General features: G+C 44.2%; 1 protein-coding gene across 1 annotated transcript; it reads right to left on the reverse strand.

Annotated features, from left to right (window-relative positions):
* Window positions 1–5,459: 5,459 nt before the first annotated feature.
* Window positions 5,460–10,282, reverse strand: UCHL1 (ubiquitin C-terminal hydrolase L1). The gene is made up of 9 exons (XM_036382333.2): window positions 10,148–10,282; window positions 10,033–10,044; window positions 9,464–9,592; window positions 8,479–8,629; window positions 7,163–7,248; window positions 7,040–7,087; window positions 6,596–6,665; window positions 6,206–6,264; window positions 5,460–5,886 (listed from the first exon to the last, which is right to left on the reverse strand). Exons 1-9 carry the CDS (start codon window positions 10,178–10,180, stop codon window positions 5,800–5,802), a joined length of 675 nt encoding a protein of 224 aa, XP_036238226.1. The 5' UTR covers window positions 10,181–10,282; the 3' UTR covers window positions 5,460–5,799.
* Window positions 10,283–16,240: the final 5,958 nt, after the last annotated feature.

The following is a 16,240-nucleotide window of genomic DNA, read 5'->3' on the forward strand; positions in this document are numbered from 1 at the left end:
AGAATTGATCCTGAGAAATGTGTTGCTTATTGGAAAAATCAGGGCATCTGCATCTCCATTCCTTACTTGCAAAGTGGGGATAGTTAAGCTTTACTTCTCCCACTCTGAACACACTAAGAGTAGAAGCTCTTCTGCTAAGATGTCAACATGCATACATATGAAGACTTGAAAAGAAAATGCAACTCAGTATGGCCACAGTGCTGTAAGTAATAATATCTCTTAGTATGGTATTGAGTGTTCCTAAGCAAAGGAATTGACTGTCATGGTTTTTATGTTACCCTGCTGGAAATGCTAAACTAGCAGAAATACCTTTGCCTAGTCTGGTTCCTCCAACATCATGCAGATCTCACTTTTTGTATCTTGTTGCAGGCCTTGCAATGTCATCTAAGCATGTCTGAAGCTCATCTAACCAAAAAGTACAGAAGTTTCAAATCAATTCTACATAGCTCATTATTTGTTCACTGAGCTTCATCTAGCACTACATTTTTGATGCACAATTATTTAAGGGATTGGGAAACTTCATTGAACAGTCTTATGGTACTGCTGGAAAGATGACCATTGAAAAATGTTCAGGAATTCGCTCATTTTTCCATTTCCCCCATCACTCACTGCTCCTTTTCCCCCTAGGGATGTTTCATGCATCCTCAGGGAGGACTCCTCATACTTCAGTTTCTGATTCATTGACTGTGGAAGTGGTTCCCCAGCTCTCTGTGAAGCGACAACCCTCCCATCAGGAACAAAACCTTCACCTCCCCCTGGATGCATTGGCTGCTGTTCCTGCAGCCATTCTTGTCCTTCCACCCTGGACAGAGAAGAAAACCAGCAGTCAGCAGCATCAGCCTCCAGCTCCTCCTCCAGGGAGCAGCTTCCCCGCGCAAAGCACTTGCAATTTCACTGGGGATTAATTGGGCAAGCTTTGGTCCATTTCCCTGCACTTCTTGTCATCCCATTCACTTTTACTGCTTTCACTTGGTTTCGGAATTTTTCCTTTTTTTTTTTTTTAGCCTTTGATTTCTTCAATTTCTTCTTCTCTCTGTGTTTACCTTTCTTCCCTGATTTCAGGATTTGCATTGGAGTCATTTTGGCAAGGTTTGGTCCTTTCCACTGCCCCTCATTTCACTTCAGTCCATTTGGTTGTAGTCACTCCGTTTCCAAATTTTCTGGGTGTTTTCAATTGCATTTTTTTTGGATCATATCTCCTTTCCAGAGCGTTTGTTAGATTTTGTTCTCTGATTTCAAGATTTCATGCCCTTTCCTGAAAGGGAATGAAATCTTTACTGATCACTGCTCTAATTTTTTGTACTGAAATAGGTAACCTCAGTCAGTTTAACAGAAGCTGGTTGTTAATTTCTGGTCCCTTACACACTTGCAAGGATGGAGATGCTCCCATTTCCCTGACAACTTGTTCCAGTATATTACTTTCCCATGAAGAAATATTCTTCTTGTTTCCAAATGTCCTGAACTGAACCTTCCAAGCTGCAATTTGGGGTTACTGCCCTTTGATAGACCATCTCCTACTACCAGGACAAAAGATGGCTTTGTCATCTTTGCAATTGCCCTTGATGTAGTTGTAAGCTACAGTCAGACCTTGCCTTAGTCTCCTCCATACCAGACTGTATATGCTGAGCTCCACCAGTCTCTCCTCATAGGCCACATGCTCCCTGCCTCTGCAGCCAGCTGCTGGACCCTCTCCAGACTCCTCCACATCCTTTTTGGACTGGGTGGGGGACCCAGAACTGAACCACTATTCCAGGTGCAATCTCACCAGTGCCAAGGAGTAATGAATGGGTGATAACTTCCCTCCACCTTCTGGTCTTGTTCCTCCCAGTATTAACTCCCAACAGAGTATGTGATTTGCCTTACAGGAAGAGCACTCAACATATGGGCTTATATTCAACTTGGCACCTGCCATAACCCGCAGGTTGCAGAAAGGCTGAAACTCAGCCCTTCACCTCCCAGCCATAGGGTGGCTCCAGCCAGGTGCCAAGCTCTGCACCCCACCCTGTTGAACTCTATGAGGTTTCTTCTAACCCATCCTCTCATCCCTTGAGGTCCCTTGGCTTCAAAGCATTTGGAATATCCTCTACAATATGTAAAAAATTACAAAATGCAAGTGATATTTTATGTCCTTTGGTCACTAAAGGAACTTTAATGCTGTTACTCTGCTTCTGGCTGCATTTTTCTCTAATTGTGTCTGTTCTCAATTAGTCCACAGCTTTCCTGAGCTGAAGTCCTGCCATCAGCCTCTCCTTGGCTGCTGGCAGCACTAGGAGAGGGATCCTGTGACTACAAGGTTTATTGCCAGTCTTGTTTGCTCCCAATGCCCACCACGGGCCCTGCTGTCTTTGCATTAATGGCAAAGATGATATGAGTGTGTCTAGTTCCTTTTTCAGCTAACTGCTTCTCCATCTTAAATATTTGAGATTGATAAACTGGCCTGTGTGTCAAAAGCTGGATGCTGCTGCAGCTAGTCCCATACCTTTCTTACTTTCCCTAAAAAGAATTATATTTAGAATGGAAATACTAGTGTATATAGTGCACAGCACAGTATATTGGATAAAAGTTGTGCATTAGCTGCAAGTAAGCTGGGGACCTAAACCAAAGACTATTCATACATATAAGAGGCTTTGATTGTTGCATTATGCCTACCTTTTGATTAAGTTAAGGACTGGCTATTTGGCTCTGAATTCAGAAGTTTGCTTAAGCACGTGAATGATCCCATTGAAAGCAATAGGACTAGCTGTGGACTTTAAGATAGTGTCTGGATCTGTCATTGGTCCTAAATCAGACTTGTTGCTCTAAGTTTCCCAATGCTGCCATCTACAGAGTAAGCTGACTACAGCTTTCAGGCAGGCAATTAAATGGTTATGAAATTATGGATTGCACACAGTCTACCCTGGTAGAGCTCTAAATTAGCTCTAAATGTGCATGTCTAAACAGATAAGCCTAAAATCCTACCTTCAATGTTTCTCAAATATTTCCAAGGATAGTTTTATATATTAACTGTTGAATGTCCACCTCTGGAAGGCAGCACAAAAATGGCAGGAATCTGTTAATTCAAATTAATTTGCTCAAAACTCACCGGTTTCTTCAGAGTGGGCATAAAAGACAGCAGGCTTTGCAAGCTCCTGCCCTTCTAAATAATTTTCACATGGAAAATTCAGGGGTAAATTCAGGAAAAACATGAAGGGCTTTAGATGAGATGTAGAGAGGGTAAAAAGAATTAATTTACTTAAGAAGACCACACAGGAAATCAAGGAAAAGCAACAGCTCAGAATGGAACTACAGCTATAAGAACAAAGAGGAGACAACAAGGAGGGACAAGAAATGATCCTCACTTCAGACAGATGTGCCCAATTAAAAATACTAAATTATAAGAGCACTTCTCATGAAAAGTGTTTTGCTACACACCACTCTAAAAAACAACTCTTGTCCCACACATATCTCCCAAAGTGTGAAATAATGGGCAAAGATTAAAATTAAAAAACTGGCAAGTAGGTAAAATAAGCTAGAAAATATGAATAAGAAAAAGCATTTCTTTTAAAGCCTGATATGGCTTTAAAACATCTTCCTGGTTTTATTTAATAGAATTGCAAGTTGTCAAATACACTCTTCTGTCTGTGCAGTGTGACTTTTTTTCTGAATGCAGTAACACATTTGGAACAGCTGCACTGCAATATTGCAACATCTTCCATCTATTCAGCTTACAGATGACCACTCATGATTTGAGACCTCTATCCCAGCCCCCAAGATCTTTGCCATCCCCAAAAACTCATCTTCCTGTTTCTGAAACCCAAGGTGGTTTAAAGTAAAGCCTAGCTGTTTCCTAAGCCCTTGTCATCATTTCTGCAGGGGACAATAGCCTTGGTAGTGGATGTTATACATAAGTAGACAGATAACATTAATTCTTTGGTTTTGCTCTATATTTCCATCCTTTGAAACTATACCTGGGACCAGAATGTGAGAAAATAAGAAAAGTCTGGCACAAGCATTTTCAGGTTTCTTCAGCATTGACTCTACACAGGCACAGCCACAGTACATACCCTCAGTAACTGCCCTAAGGGCAAGGAGAGGGTCCTGTGCAGCACTAAAGCTCACTGCCCCAGGTAAGGCACACAGCTCACTTGGCACTTCTTGTGCTTCTCCTCCTGTAGCTGGATTTTTTCACCTTCCACTCTCCCCTGCTCATGGCCCTTGCGTTTCCTCTGCTGCTGGCTGTGTTGCTAAGCAGCCCAGCCGCAGGCATGGCTCCGAGCCTGCGCTGCAGCAGGGCTGCAGCAGAGGCCTCTCCCCCAACCCTACAACAACTTCCACCAAGAGGCAGAAGATGATGCTGTTGCAGAGGACAATGACACATAACAGACCTTTTCCTAGCCATGGTTTTCACCTTCCTGCTAACAGAAACTGAAGGCACTGATATTTAGAACTGGAGTATCCTGAGGTTTAGTAAATCCTTAGACTTCAAATTAAAATGTGTTGCAACCCTTTGTCAGCTTCAGCTATCAGGCAATTACATGAGCAGTAACAAGGCCCAATACAAAACAACATCAGCCCACACAGAGCTTTAATAAAAGCTTGATTTACCCTTCTAAAAAGCCCTGTGACCATCTACAAGTCTGTTACCCATCACTGTATAAAATGGTTGCCAGGGATGACTGGGACATTAGAATAAAGACCCAAGTTTAAGGGTGTTTTTTCCCTGCCTACAGCTACCTGAAATATCAACAGGGAGCTGCAAGATGAGCAAACAGCAACTAGACTCAGGTAAAAATAGTTTCCACAGGTCATGGTTCATGCCAAAGAACATGTATTATAGACAGATTTCATCTCTTTATCTTGAATCCAAAATTTCAACCTGCTATTAGAAATTTATGTAGTGTGGGTTTCTCCTTTTTAGGTCATTTTGGATGGGACAGATAAGTACAGCCTCTTTAAAGGTCTTCATAACAGAATCACAAGTTAGTAAGCACACATGACCTATCCCAGGATTGTGTTCTGCCTCAGCCAGCAGGTTTGGTTTAGCTACAGGTAGGGAAAATACCTGTTTTAATACTGTCTCCTATAAGGAAACATAACACCAACCAACTCAGTGGGTATTCTGTGCCTTGTAGCACTAATACAGACCCCATTAAGGTGACATTTGAACAGTAATTTATCACACCTTACCCTTCCAAACTAAATGTATTCAGAGTGGCAGATTGCAGCTTATGAGTTTCAGACTGGACATAACAAAAAGCCTTACTGGAAGGGTAGTGCAGCATGCAGCACTGCAACATTATACAGACCAGTGTCTCTCCATCCTTGAAAGCCTCCAAGACACTAGAAAAAGCAATTGCCCTGCTACCCTGAGGTTAACTTAACTGTTTGCTCAGAGGAGAGCTTTGAGGGGCTTTTGAAGAGGACTTACAGAGGATGCCGCACAACTCCTTTTGGAGAAAATTAGTCAGCACTTCAGCCCATTTAGTCTTCCAGCAGAACATTTTATTCTCATTAAGGACAAGGAAATATCAACCAACAACTCAAATAACATAACACAGATCAAACAAGCCCTGTTAAGCATTTTCTACTTAACATGTGAAAAAAGAGTCTAAAGATATCTGATGTGTCCAAACCGTTCACATTAAAACTTGAGCTCATCCTTTAGCATAAGCTCAGCTGATGTTGCATCTGTGTATAGCAAAAGGTGGAAATAATTTAAGATACCAGAACAGCTGTGTTTAACAAGTACTGAAGCACTGGAGTTTAAACTGCATTTACTGGTGTGCTATTAAACTGCTTTCCTTGCATCTCTTCAGAGTCTTAGGCAGACTTGCAGAAAGCCACAGCAGAAAAACGAACTTCTCCTTTTTCACGTTCTGTAAATTGTCTGCAGATCTTAGCAGAATCCTTGGGGATGAAAAAATACAGCTGCTTAGACTAACCAAATACATTTCCTGCAGAGAACAAGCCTTTACAGTTCCTCTCTGAGTCCCACGAACTAAGTTACATAATCTTATAGCACCAGCTAATAAATACACTGAACAGGTATCTAGCTCTTAGGGACAATACCTTTAGTAGTCATAAACGTGACAGATTTAAGCTAAGCACAGACTTGTACAGCAAGTAGGTACAGCCACTATATACCACATGCAGAATTCTCACTTCTTTATAAGGCTTTTTATAAGCCTTGTTTTCAGGGAAACAAGCAGCAAGGGAGAAGACTTACCTTCAACAGCAAGTCATCTGAGCTCGTGCCATGGTTTACAGGAAATGGCATACGGCCATCTGTAAAAGAAATACTTCTGAATTAGCAGAACTGAGCATAGCAGACCCAAACAAGTACACATATGATGACACTGGGGATGTCAAAACAAATTGTCACTAGTCTGAGTGAGATGGAAACAGTGTTCTCAGCTACACCAGTGACAATGTGCTTTAGGCCTTCAATGTAACCCGCCATCAGTTAAAATCTTCAGATGAAGATACAATTTGTGTTTTGGCACTGAGGGTCTCAGCAAACAGCTTAATTAGCACAAAATATCTTGTTTGAGCCCCCAACACTACTGTGCAGTGTGGCTGGCATAAGCCCAGTTCAAACACAGTTCATAGGCCTTACCCAATTCATACAGGTGTCCATCCACGTTGACAAAAAGGATGAAATGGAAGTTCACACTGTTGTCCTCAACCTTAGGAAACACCATCAGACATATTTGTTAGTTTGAAGCTAGTACTGCAAACCCAATTTGTGACTACAGAACAGAGGAAACTTGAACAAGAAAGCCAAGGACTGAAAACTTCAGTTCAGTGGGAGAGGTCTGTGGCAAGACTTCTACAAGGTCAAGCACCAGAAATCCTAATGTCAAATTATATTTTACAACTGGGCCTTGATCCACATTCTCAATCCATGTTTGAGGAAGAAATCCCAAACAAGCATTCACCCATGAGTAACTTATTTCTCTTTCCCCATGAACTATAACAGCTTTCTGTCAGACAAAAAATAAGTGTTGCTCTGCCACCTTCATTAAACATTTTCCCAAGATTTTACACATTCACATCTTACCCGACATTGTCCTTCTTGCGCAACAGAATTGTGGACTTCTTGTATAGCCTTAAGAGAAAGCAGGTACAGGTTACTACATCTTTAGGTGCTGATAACTGTCAGTAGTTTGTATAGTTCATATACCTTATTATTTGCCAAATGCTTAGCTCTTTCTTCAGGAGACAAATCAGCTGTTTCATCAAGAAACTTCTTCAGGGCAGACCCCTCCTCTGCACAAGATGATCAAACATTTCATTCAGTATAGGTAAAACCTCAGTCATAGTTTAGATGCAGCCCACAGAAATCAATGCTTTTTGCACTAACTACAAGTCATTGCATTCACCCTGTAACTATCTCCAATATAAGCACATTATAACTACCACTCAAAGTAAGCTATTAACACAGAAGATATTAGTAACAATCTACACAAACAACCAGGATTGTTTCAGGGAAGAGTGCTTCAGTTAACTCTGGATGCTCATTTAGAAAAATAATTTTCAAATGGGATTCAGCTTTTCTGATTTCCCCACTGCACATTTGGCAGAAATGTTCAGCCCTGTTTTGAAGAAATTCAAGAAAGGTACCAGCTGTAAGGACACATAACTAACAGAATATGGGTAGACAAAATTGTCTCACTGCCTTTAAATGAAGGCAGCACTTGCTAACTTTGGTTTGCCAGAATATAAATTACTGCAGTACTAAGATACACTAAGGTCTAGCACATAAAAGATATGCTGCATCATTGCTTCATTCATCAAGAGTGTTATTCCAGTGAATCCTTTTGAAGAACAAAGCAAAACCATGTTTAAATGTTCCCTATGACTTCCACATGTTTTCCTTTGTATAAAAAAGAATCCCACACCACAGAATGGGTCCAAGTTCTCTTAGAATAATGGTAGTTGTATTTTGCAGATCTAGTCTCTGAACAACAAAAGAATCTTTTTCTATAGTAAAGAAACCATCCAAACTATTACCTTGATAGGAAAAATCTCCTTACAAACCCTTATCTATACAACTTGTCCAGCAAAAAGAAAAATAAAAATGTTTTAGACTGATTTACAGGCTGCTCTGAGCACATTGATTTACATTAGACATAAGCAGCATGAAGAACTCCATCTCATCTATTGACATCAAGCTTAATGTCAATAACTGCTTCTGAACACAGCACTTCTTAATTACAGACAGACTTTGGTCAGTGCTGCTAAGTGCCCTTTTCCTCTTGCATTGCTTACTAGGACAATATCTCTGCAGCTAGCAGACAGGAGTCAAAGCACATTCCCTTTTGTGTTTCAGGCAGTCCACATGCCCCTCTCCAAGAGCTGGAAGACCCACTTACCAACTAAAACATTACAGGATGCCTTAACCTGGCTTGCTTGAAAGAAAGCTGTCCCAATAGCCCATACCCATTCAATCTGCTGTCAAAAATAGAAATTCAAGCACTTCAGAACATTCATACTCACCAAGTTTCAATTTGTCTTTGTTATTAGCAACTGCATGTATCAGACCAATTGTCCCACAGGAGTTACTGACAGTCTGCTTCAGGAAATACACTTTAGAACTGATCTCCTGGTCCTTTATTTTCTCAGTCTGTTGCTTTCTGAAGTTTTCATGCTGTAAACACATAACTAGTTTAGGCATTTCATCACAGTCCTATCCTTGTATAGTGCACTGGAAAAACAAGTTGTTGTGCAGGAGAATCAGTATCAGGACTGGACAGAGATTTATTCAGAAAGTCATCTTTGTGGCACCAGTAAAGCACCATATGCCTAAACTGGATTCAGGCCAACACTTAATGGACTGACTACCTGCATGATTCAGTCATATCCAAAGGCACTGTTCTTATCTTCTCCATCTCTGCCATACACTGGAAATAGCTTGGTGGGAAATAATATAATGGATAGGCTCTTTTATATCCTCTCTCAGTTGCTTCAGTCCACTGAACAAGGCTACTCAGCATGTCTCTACAATAGGCCTTTTAGAATTGCCCTCATGAGCCCCTCCCCATCAGAACAATGTATAAACTGCAAAATCCATTGCTATTGGAAAGTTATAATCCTTCTTTTTAAGAACCTGTTAACTGAATTTGATTTCATGTCATTCACTTCCTTAGCATCAAACCAATTGATTATATTAAAGAAGTAATGTAGGCCTCTCCAGATCCAATGATTCAGCACAGTAATGGAATTGCTGTCCCTCACAGTCAAGATCACGCATTGTTTTTTCCCCTCAGTCTGATATACAAAGCAAAATCTCACAGGAACACTGTGATGGAATAAGACCCCTTGTTTGGTTGCCCAGCTCAGCCGAGGCCATTTGGAGGCGGGGACCAAGCACAACACCGTGCCAGTGCCAAGCGCCATCCACGCCCAACCATCTGATGCTTGGGGGATGGCAGCCGCACTCCAGACAGCGGCCAGCGCTACCCTGCCGGGAGGGGACACGTACCTGCTCCGTGAGCGGGAACAGCAGGAGCAGCGCGCACGCCGGGGTCGGCACGGCGCGCAGCGCCTCATCCTCGAAGCCCAGCACGTCCACGAAGCGCCAGCCAGGACCCACCCCGAGGCGGGACAGCACCTGCACGGGGCACAGAGAGCGGGTGGCCCGGCCGCGCCACGCCCGTCCCCGCGGGGCGCGCCCGCCCCAGCCCCGCCGCGCCCGGTGACACAGCACAACGCGCGGGCCCGCCGCGCCACCTGCCGGCCCCGAGCGCGCACGGCCCCCGCGCCGCTCCGCAGGTGCGGCCGCGCCCCGCGAGCGGAGCCCCTCAGCGCCCCGGCGGGGCGGGATGCCGGGGGACGGAGGGAGGCGCCGCTCCGTGCCCCGGCGGGGCGGGATGCCGAGGGACGGGATGCCGGGGGACGGAGGGAGGCGCCGCTCCGCAGGTGCGGCCGCGCCCCGCGCAGCGGTACCGCCACCGCGGCTGGCGCTCCCCGGCAGGGCGGGATGCCGAGGGATGGAGGGAGAAGGGCCGGCGCCCTCTCGCCCGCGACGCTCCTCCGGCGGCGGCAACTCACTTTGTTCAGCATCTGGAAGACAATGCGGGGTGGGGGAAAGCGTGAGGGCGGGTGAGAGACGGCGTCCCACCACCCGCCCGCAGCCCCAGCCCAGTCCCCGCCGCCCGTCGCGCACCTCGGGGTTGATCTCCATGGGCTGCCAGGCCATGGCTGCAGGGCGGCGGGAGCCGGGAAGAAGGCAGGCTGTGCCCCACGCACGACGATGTCCCCCGCGGCAGATCCGCTGCCGAGCCGCTGGCGACGCTGGGGCGCGGAGCCGCCCACCCGGCTCTTATATAGGGGCGGGCTGGCCCACTCGGCGCGGCGGCGGGGGGAGAGGGAGGAGCGGGGCACGGCCGAGGCGGGGGGGTCGGGGCCGAAGGGGCCGGGGGAGCGCGGCCGGGCCTGTGGGGCCGGGTCACGGCGCCTCCGCGGGAGCGGGGTGCGGCCGGGGGGACCCCGGCCCCCCGAGGTTGGCGTGGAGAAAGTGCTGGAAGCGGGCCGGGAGCGTGGGCAAGCGGCTGGCATCACCCTGGGCAACAGGTTTCTCCTCCACCATCAGCCCAGCCCCTGGCTCCATGCATCCCCAAAGCCCATGTCTACATTTGTGTGCCAAGCTGCTCCTAAGCATCAGCCCCTGTTCTGTGTATGTTGCAAAAAGTATACAATGGTTTTGGTATTCAACAAAATCATTAAACACTTATTTTTAAATTTCCAGTATCATTAATGTGACATAAAAGTCTCCTGTGTGCTGATTGTATCTCTGCATTTGGACCAACCCCTGAACCAGTCCAGTGAAGCTGGTTAAAAAATAGCGGGCTTTTTATCTTTTATTCATGACCTGACAGTTTCTGTGCACAATGTCTTTGGACTAGAACATGTCTGAATAAGGAAACAAAACCAACCTGCTCAAAATACTAGAAATCACGTGGACTCCCAACAGCTTTTCAGATTTTACTGGTAAACAGCCTTGTGGACAAGCGAGATGCTTCACAGTTGTCTTTCAAACAATGCAAATACTGAACAAAAGAGTCAGCTGAATGTCTGCAGTCTGTTTGGTTTTGATGACTTTCTTCCTTTGATTTTTCACTGTGTTTCAGAACGATTTGGGCCCCAGCACAGCAAAATTTCTAAGTGCTTGCCTCATTTCAAGCACATTTAAATTAACTTTAGATCTATTGCACTGTGATTTAGTGGAGAATCATTCACATCAGGTGGTTGCACACGTGCGTTTTTGAATTGAGACCTACTCATCAACATTACTCAGTTTACCATGAACTCATTGGGAAAAAAGCCTAGAATTAATATTTGAAATATGGCCATAAAAGGTTCAAGATGCAGTCTCACACTAGCTCTACCTATAACAAGACTTAGTGAAGAAAAAAAGAGAATAGCAAGGCAGGCTTTGTATTTTGTGGCCAAAGCTGGCATGTTTCCAGACAGGATAAGGCCTTGAGCAACCTTGTCTGATCTTTTAGCTGATCATGCCTGGAGCAGGAGGTTTGTCTACAGGTATCCTAAGAACCCTTCCTGAAATACCCCATGATCCTTTGACTTAGTCTATCACAGTAAAAAAAAAAAAAAAAAGCAGTACACACTGTTCAAAACCAAAGATTTCTGGGGAGGATGGGGGAAAGTTTCACAGTAAATCACAGTACCATTTATTTCTGCTTTTTTCCCCCTTTACTGTAGCTGAAAACAGCCTTTGATGCCTATAAGCAAGCCAAAATTGGTCCAAAATATTCTATATATGGTATCTTTGACTATCCTTCCTTTTATGATGAACTCTTAATGCACTGTAAGATGCAAGGATATCAAAGCAACTTGAATGAACAAGTCCAATGCTAATGGTCCCTGACAGATATGTAGGAGGGCCTGCATGCAGCTCCTCTGAGAGGATAGCAAAACATTCATCTTGCAGCCTACCAAAGAGAAGGCTAAAAAAGGCAAGAAAATCCTATTTCTGAATTGTACAGCAGCAAATGGTGGTTATGCCTTCAGCCTGCCTCAGCAATGGCAGTGCTTAGATCCCTAGGTTAGCCATCTCTGGGATGGCTCCTGTGTCTGGGCTGTTGAGGGAGACTGCAGTTGTGCAAGTGTAATTTCAGGCTCTGCACGGCTTGTACAGCATGCAGGAAGTGATAGCAGAACTGTTTCTGTGGAAGCATCTGTTAAATCTATCAATACACTAATTTTAAAATAAACAGTAAGTATAACAATATCAAACTTCTAAAACGGCTACTGTTGCATAAAGATGCCTCCAGAAAGACACATAAATGAGTTCTGTGTCATATGCAGTCCCCATCCACCTCATTGCAAAGATGAAGGAAGCCTCTAGACCATCTTTCTTCAGAGAAGAAGATAGATGTGCCCAACACATTTAATCCAATTCATTCCCATTACTGCAATAAAATTAATACTCACCTGGAAAAGTGACTGGACATACTTGTGAACTTTCTGCATTGTCCAAATGTAATAATAGTTTTTGTGGTGCTCAACACTGTTCACAGTGTTAAGGTTTTGCTCAGATGTCTAATCTAGAAACTGTGGACAGAGGAATCTTTGCTACATATATGATCTTTTGACAGATTCCTTTGTCTTAGGTATAGGACTTGGTGTCAGTATTTATCTTTCCACCATATTCCACTTGAAGGTTGGCATAAGATCTTGACCTATAACTAAGGCCTGTTCCTGAGTTCAGAGGATCTCCAAACAAAAGTTCCTATAACAAGTAGGGTAGTAAAGGAGGCAAAGCTGCCTTAGACAATGCAGAGCTCCCAAAATGGAAGCTGAGGCTGTATAATATTCTTTAGAAAACAATTTTCCTACTGTCCTGCCAAAATCCAAGCCCTGGGGCAGTCCAAGTCCACATCTTCTGCATTGTCCTCACCTGCCTAGCAAACATCTCAGACATGTGCTTTTCTTAATTTTCTTATAATGACTCAGGTCCCAAAAGAAGGTTTCCAAAGCCATTCCTAGAAACCTCCTTAATTCCCTACTCCCTGCCTTCAAAACAAACAATTATTGTCCATAGCTGGCTGCCCAGGCAGCAGGATGCAGGTCCTTGGCTGTGCAGGTGCTGGAGCCACAGGATTTGCTACATGGCACCATCCTCCTGGTGACTGCATTTACCCTTCCATGAGTAGAAGGTGTTTGCTGACTTACTATAAGTACCTCCATTGGCTTTGGGGGTAAATCCTGCTTGAGGTAAATTCTGGCTGAGGTAAATCATGCAATTAGCTCAGTTTTACCATAGCAGTGTGCTAGACAGGGATTGACTTACACACAGATGGATGGAGCGATGTTGATGCAGTGCCGTGCTCCCTTTGGCATGCCTCCTGCTGTGACAGTGGCCCTGAAGCTGGAAACTCTGTGGGTCTGAACCTTAGCTCTAATGTCAGCTCTAGGCTAAAGTTGTGGCCAAAAGAGAAAGGTGTGGAGGGAACAAATGTGTCCCTGAAATGGTAGGATTATGCTGCTCTAAATCCTAATCCCAACTCAGATCCAAAACACAGCATTATGACAGGCACTATGGAGAAAACAAATTTCATCCCAGCCAGAACGTGTACACTGTGTCACAAGGTATCAAACATAAAGCATAACTGAGGCCACTGCTGGGACAGTGGGTGTCAGGGATGTGTGTAAGGCTGTAACATCCCCCCTTCTCTTCTGGTAAATTGTCTGGAGCACTGCAGCAATTCCTGCATGAGACTGCCCCAGCCTTTAATTAGAGGATCAGAGGGATCAATAGGCCAAGCAATTGAGTGCTTTTATAGAGGGCCTGGGTCCATGAAAGATTTGAGCAGGAAGAGAGACATCTGTTTGTTTCTGAATTGCATCCAGGTTAATTTAAATACTTATGTGGAGAGTCGTGGTGACTGCAAGTCATGCAGCCCAGCATGTGAGGTAGTCTAAGTCCAGTTGCTATTCAGCACCTGGCTGTCAGCTGCTGCTCTCCAGGTCCATGGGCCAGGAGCTCTGGGCTGGAACATCTCAACTGTCAAGCAGGAGACTTGCAAATGAAAGAAATTCAAAACAGCCTACAGCTGAGTTGGGAATGGGGAAAAAAAAGGCCACAAGTCTTGCTTTACTTAATTAAAGATTGGAAAATGTATGTTGTTGTATTTCATTGTCCACAAGAAGCATATGTTTTGTCTAGGAAATTGAATAATTAAGGGCTTCTGAGGTGGGGACATACTGAAGGACGTGAACTCTGGGTCTGACCTGAGATGAAGACCAGCTGGAGAGAGGTAACAGAAACAATGCAGATGAAAGTGTCAGGTTGATGAAGGTGGCTGCTCTGCCAAGGACTGCCTTTGTGTGTATTGACTGCTAGCAGTGACTCTGCAATTGCTCTGAACTACAGCCAAGTCCACCAGCAGATAAAGAACATGTTCTACAGAATGCAAGAGCTCTTCTGGAAGTCTGTAGGTGTAAGTGTTAAACTGCTGAAATGTAGCTTTGAAGGCTTGCCTTGAGAGTCTCAGTTCTAAAGAGTGCAGCCATGGTTTCCTTGATTTCAGACCTGTCTGGCAGGATGCTGATGATTCTTCATTCCTCTGAAAAACTGCATCCACCAAACAATGATGGTGTCTATCAGAACCACAGCAGCAGCATGTCACAGTAGAAGTAGTACAAACAGAGAGTGACTTCTTCCTCTTTTCACAAAGAAAGGTCGGAGGGACATCATTGTTGACAAGGGTCTCAGCTTCCCATGAAATGATAATACTCTTTGGTTATGAAAGATATGAAAGCTTGCAAGGCTTGTCTCAATGGATACGAAAGACACAATACTGGCACCTGGGCAATCAGCATCTGTCTCCTTTCCCTCAAATGCTTTCTTTGCTATGTAAGCCATCTATCCTTTCTTTATAGGCAGGAAGGATATCCATCTTTCTAGTCCTGTAGGAGAGAACAGTCCCTGCTTCCTTTCTCTTTGTTTTGTTGACCTAAACATTCTTAGGATTAGTGCTTTCATCTAGAGATGTAAAACACACATTTCAAGAGGACCCCATTCTGTGCAATGATTTAGCATAATACATGTAATAGCTAATAATAATGAATTTTAATTTCAATGTAATGCTTGGATGATCTGTGATTAGGACTTGCATACCTACTTACATTTTCATCCAGAGAATGCTTTCCTCAGATTAACAGGCAAAAGTGAAACAAGATGGGCCATGTGATTTTAAACTACTAGTTGTGAGAAACATAAATAGCAGCACTTGACTCTTGTAACACACTCTCTAGTACAGCACTATGCCTCTTTCCAAGCACTGTGTTGTGTCAGGCCATCCTGAGGTGACCCCAGTTTGCTTCTCCCCTTCAATCTTCAGTTTCTTCAGCAAAGATAGCAAAGCCTATCCTTAGATTTGTTTCTGAATGCTCAACAGCCATACAATACCACCCCAAAAACATTAATCTCTCCCTGAGTTCTGGGACTGCTGGAAGAGCTTACCTTAGACAGGATGAGTTTCTTGTGAAACAAAATAAAAGGCTGCTTCAAATCAGCTGTGGAGCACAAGCCACTTCTAAGCTGGAGGAGAGCAGCAGAAAACAAGGAGAGATGAGAAATGTTGTCAGTCAGTGTTAAGGATATCAAGACATTGACTCAGTAGTACTTTAGTAGTACAGTAGAAGAGATACACTTCCTCAGGCTTATGGGGTGCTGAGGGAAAAGCACAGGCCACCTCCCAAATACCTCTTTATGTCAGCAGTCTCCAACCTCTAGAATTAAACTTTTTAAGGGAAAGGACAGAATATACGCCTTTAAGAGCTGCTGACTGTATCCAGTCTATTGTCACCTGCACTCTCTTTACATGCTAGTGCAGCTTTGGTGTTTCTGGGGGAAATGTGAGGAGAAAATGAAGAAATGGCTAGCCTGTTGTTGGATGAAGAAGGGAGAAGTATGGCTCTACCAGAAGGGAATAGCAAGGCTTTTTGTGTCTCTCAAAGAAAAAAAGAAAAAGGGGCTTGTCCAGCTTGTATGACAACAGAGGCACCTGTACACATGAACTCTCATGTGCAGGGGGTTTACTGTGAAACCTTGTAACTACTCCAAGTCACCACAACAAACCATCTTACACGATGTCCAAAAGCTATCTTCTTTTGGGGAGAAGGAAAAGCAGACTGATAGTGATGGGCAGATGTAAAAGGCATTTCTTCACTCTGTCTTTTTTATGCAAATGGGACCTTAACCAGAATTTAAAGTAGTTGACAACTGAAATCA

Source organism: Molothrus ater, chromosome 4 (genome assembly GCF_012460135.2).
Source record: "Molothrus ater isolate BHLD 08-10-18 breed brown headed cowbird chromosome 4, BPBGC_Mater_1.1, whole genome shotgun sequence".
Classification (NCBI taxonomy): domain Eukaryota; kingdom Metazoa; phylum Chordata; class Aves; order Passeriformes; family Icteridae; genus Molothrus; species Molothrus ater.

Bases quoted from the DNA above. Each gene is read 5' to 3' on its own strand.
- UCHL1 (XM_036382333.2), bottom strand. From the start codon at position 10,180: ATGGCCTGGCAGCCCATGGAGATCAACCCCGAG. The intron at 8,630-9,463 runs GTACGTGTCCCC...ATGTGTTTACAG, and splicing joins TGTTCCCGCTCACGGAGCAG to CATGAAAACTTCAGAAAGCA. The intron at 6,666-7,039 runs GTAAGATGTGAA...GTGTTTCCTAAG, and splicing joins CGCAAGAAGGACAATGTCGG to GTTGAGGACAACAGTGTGAA.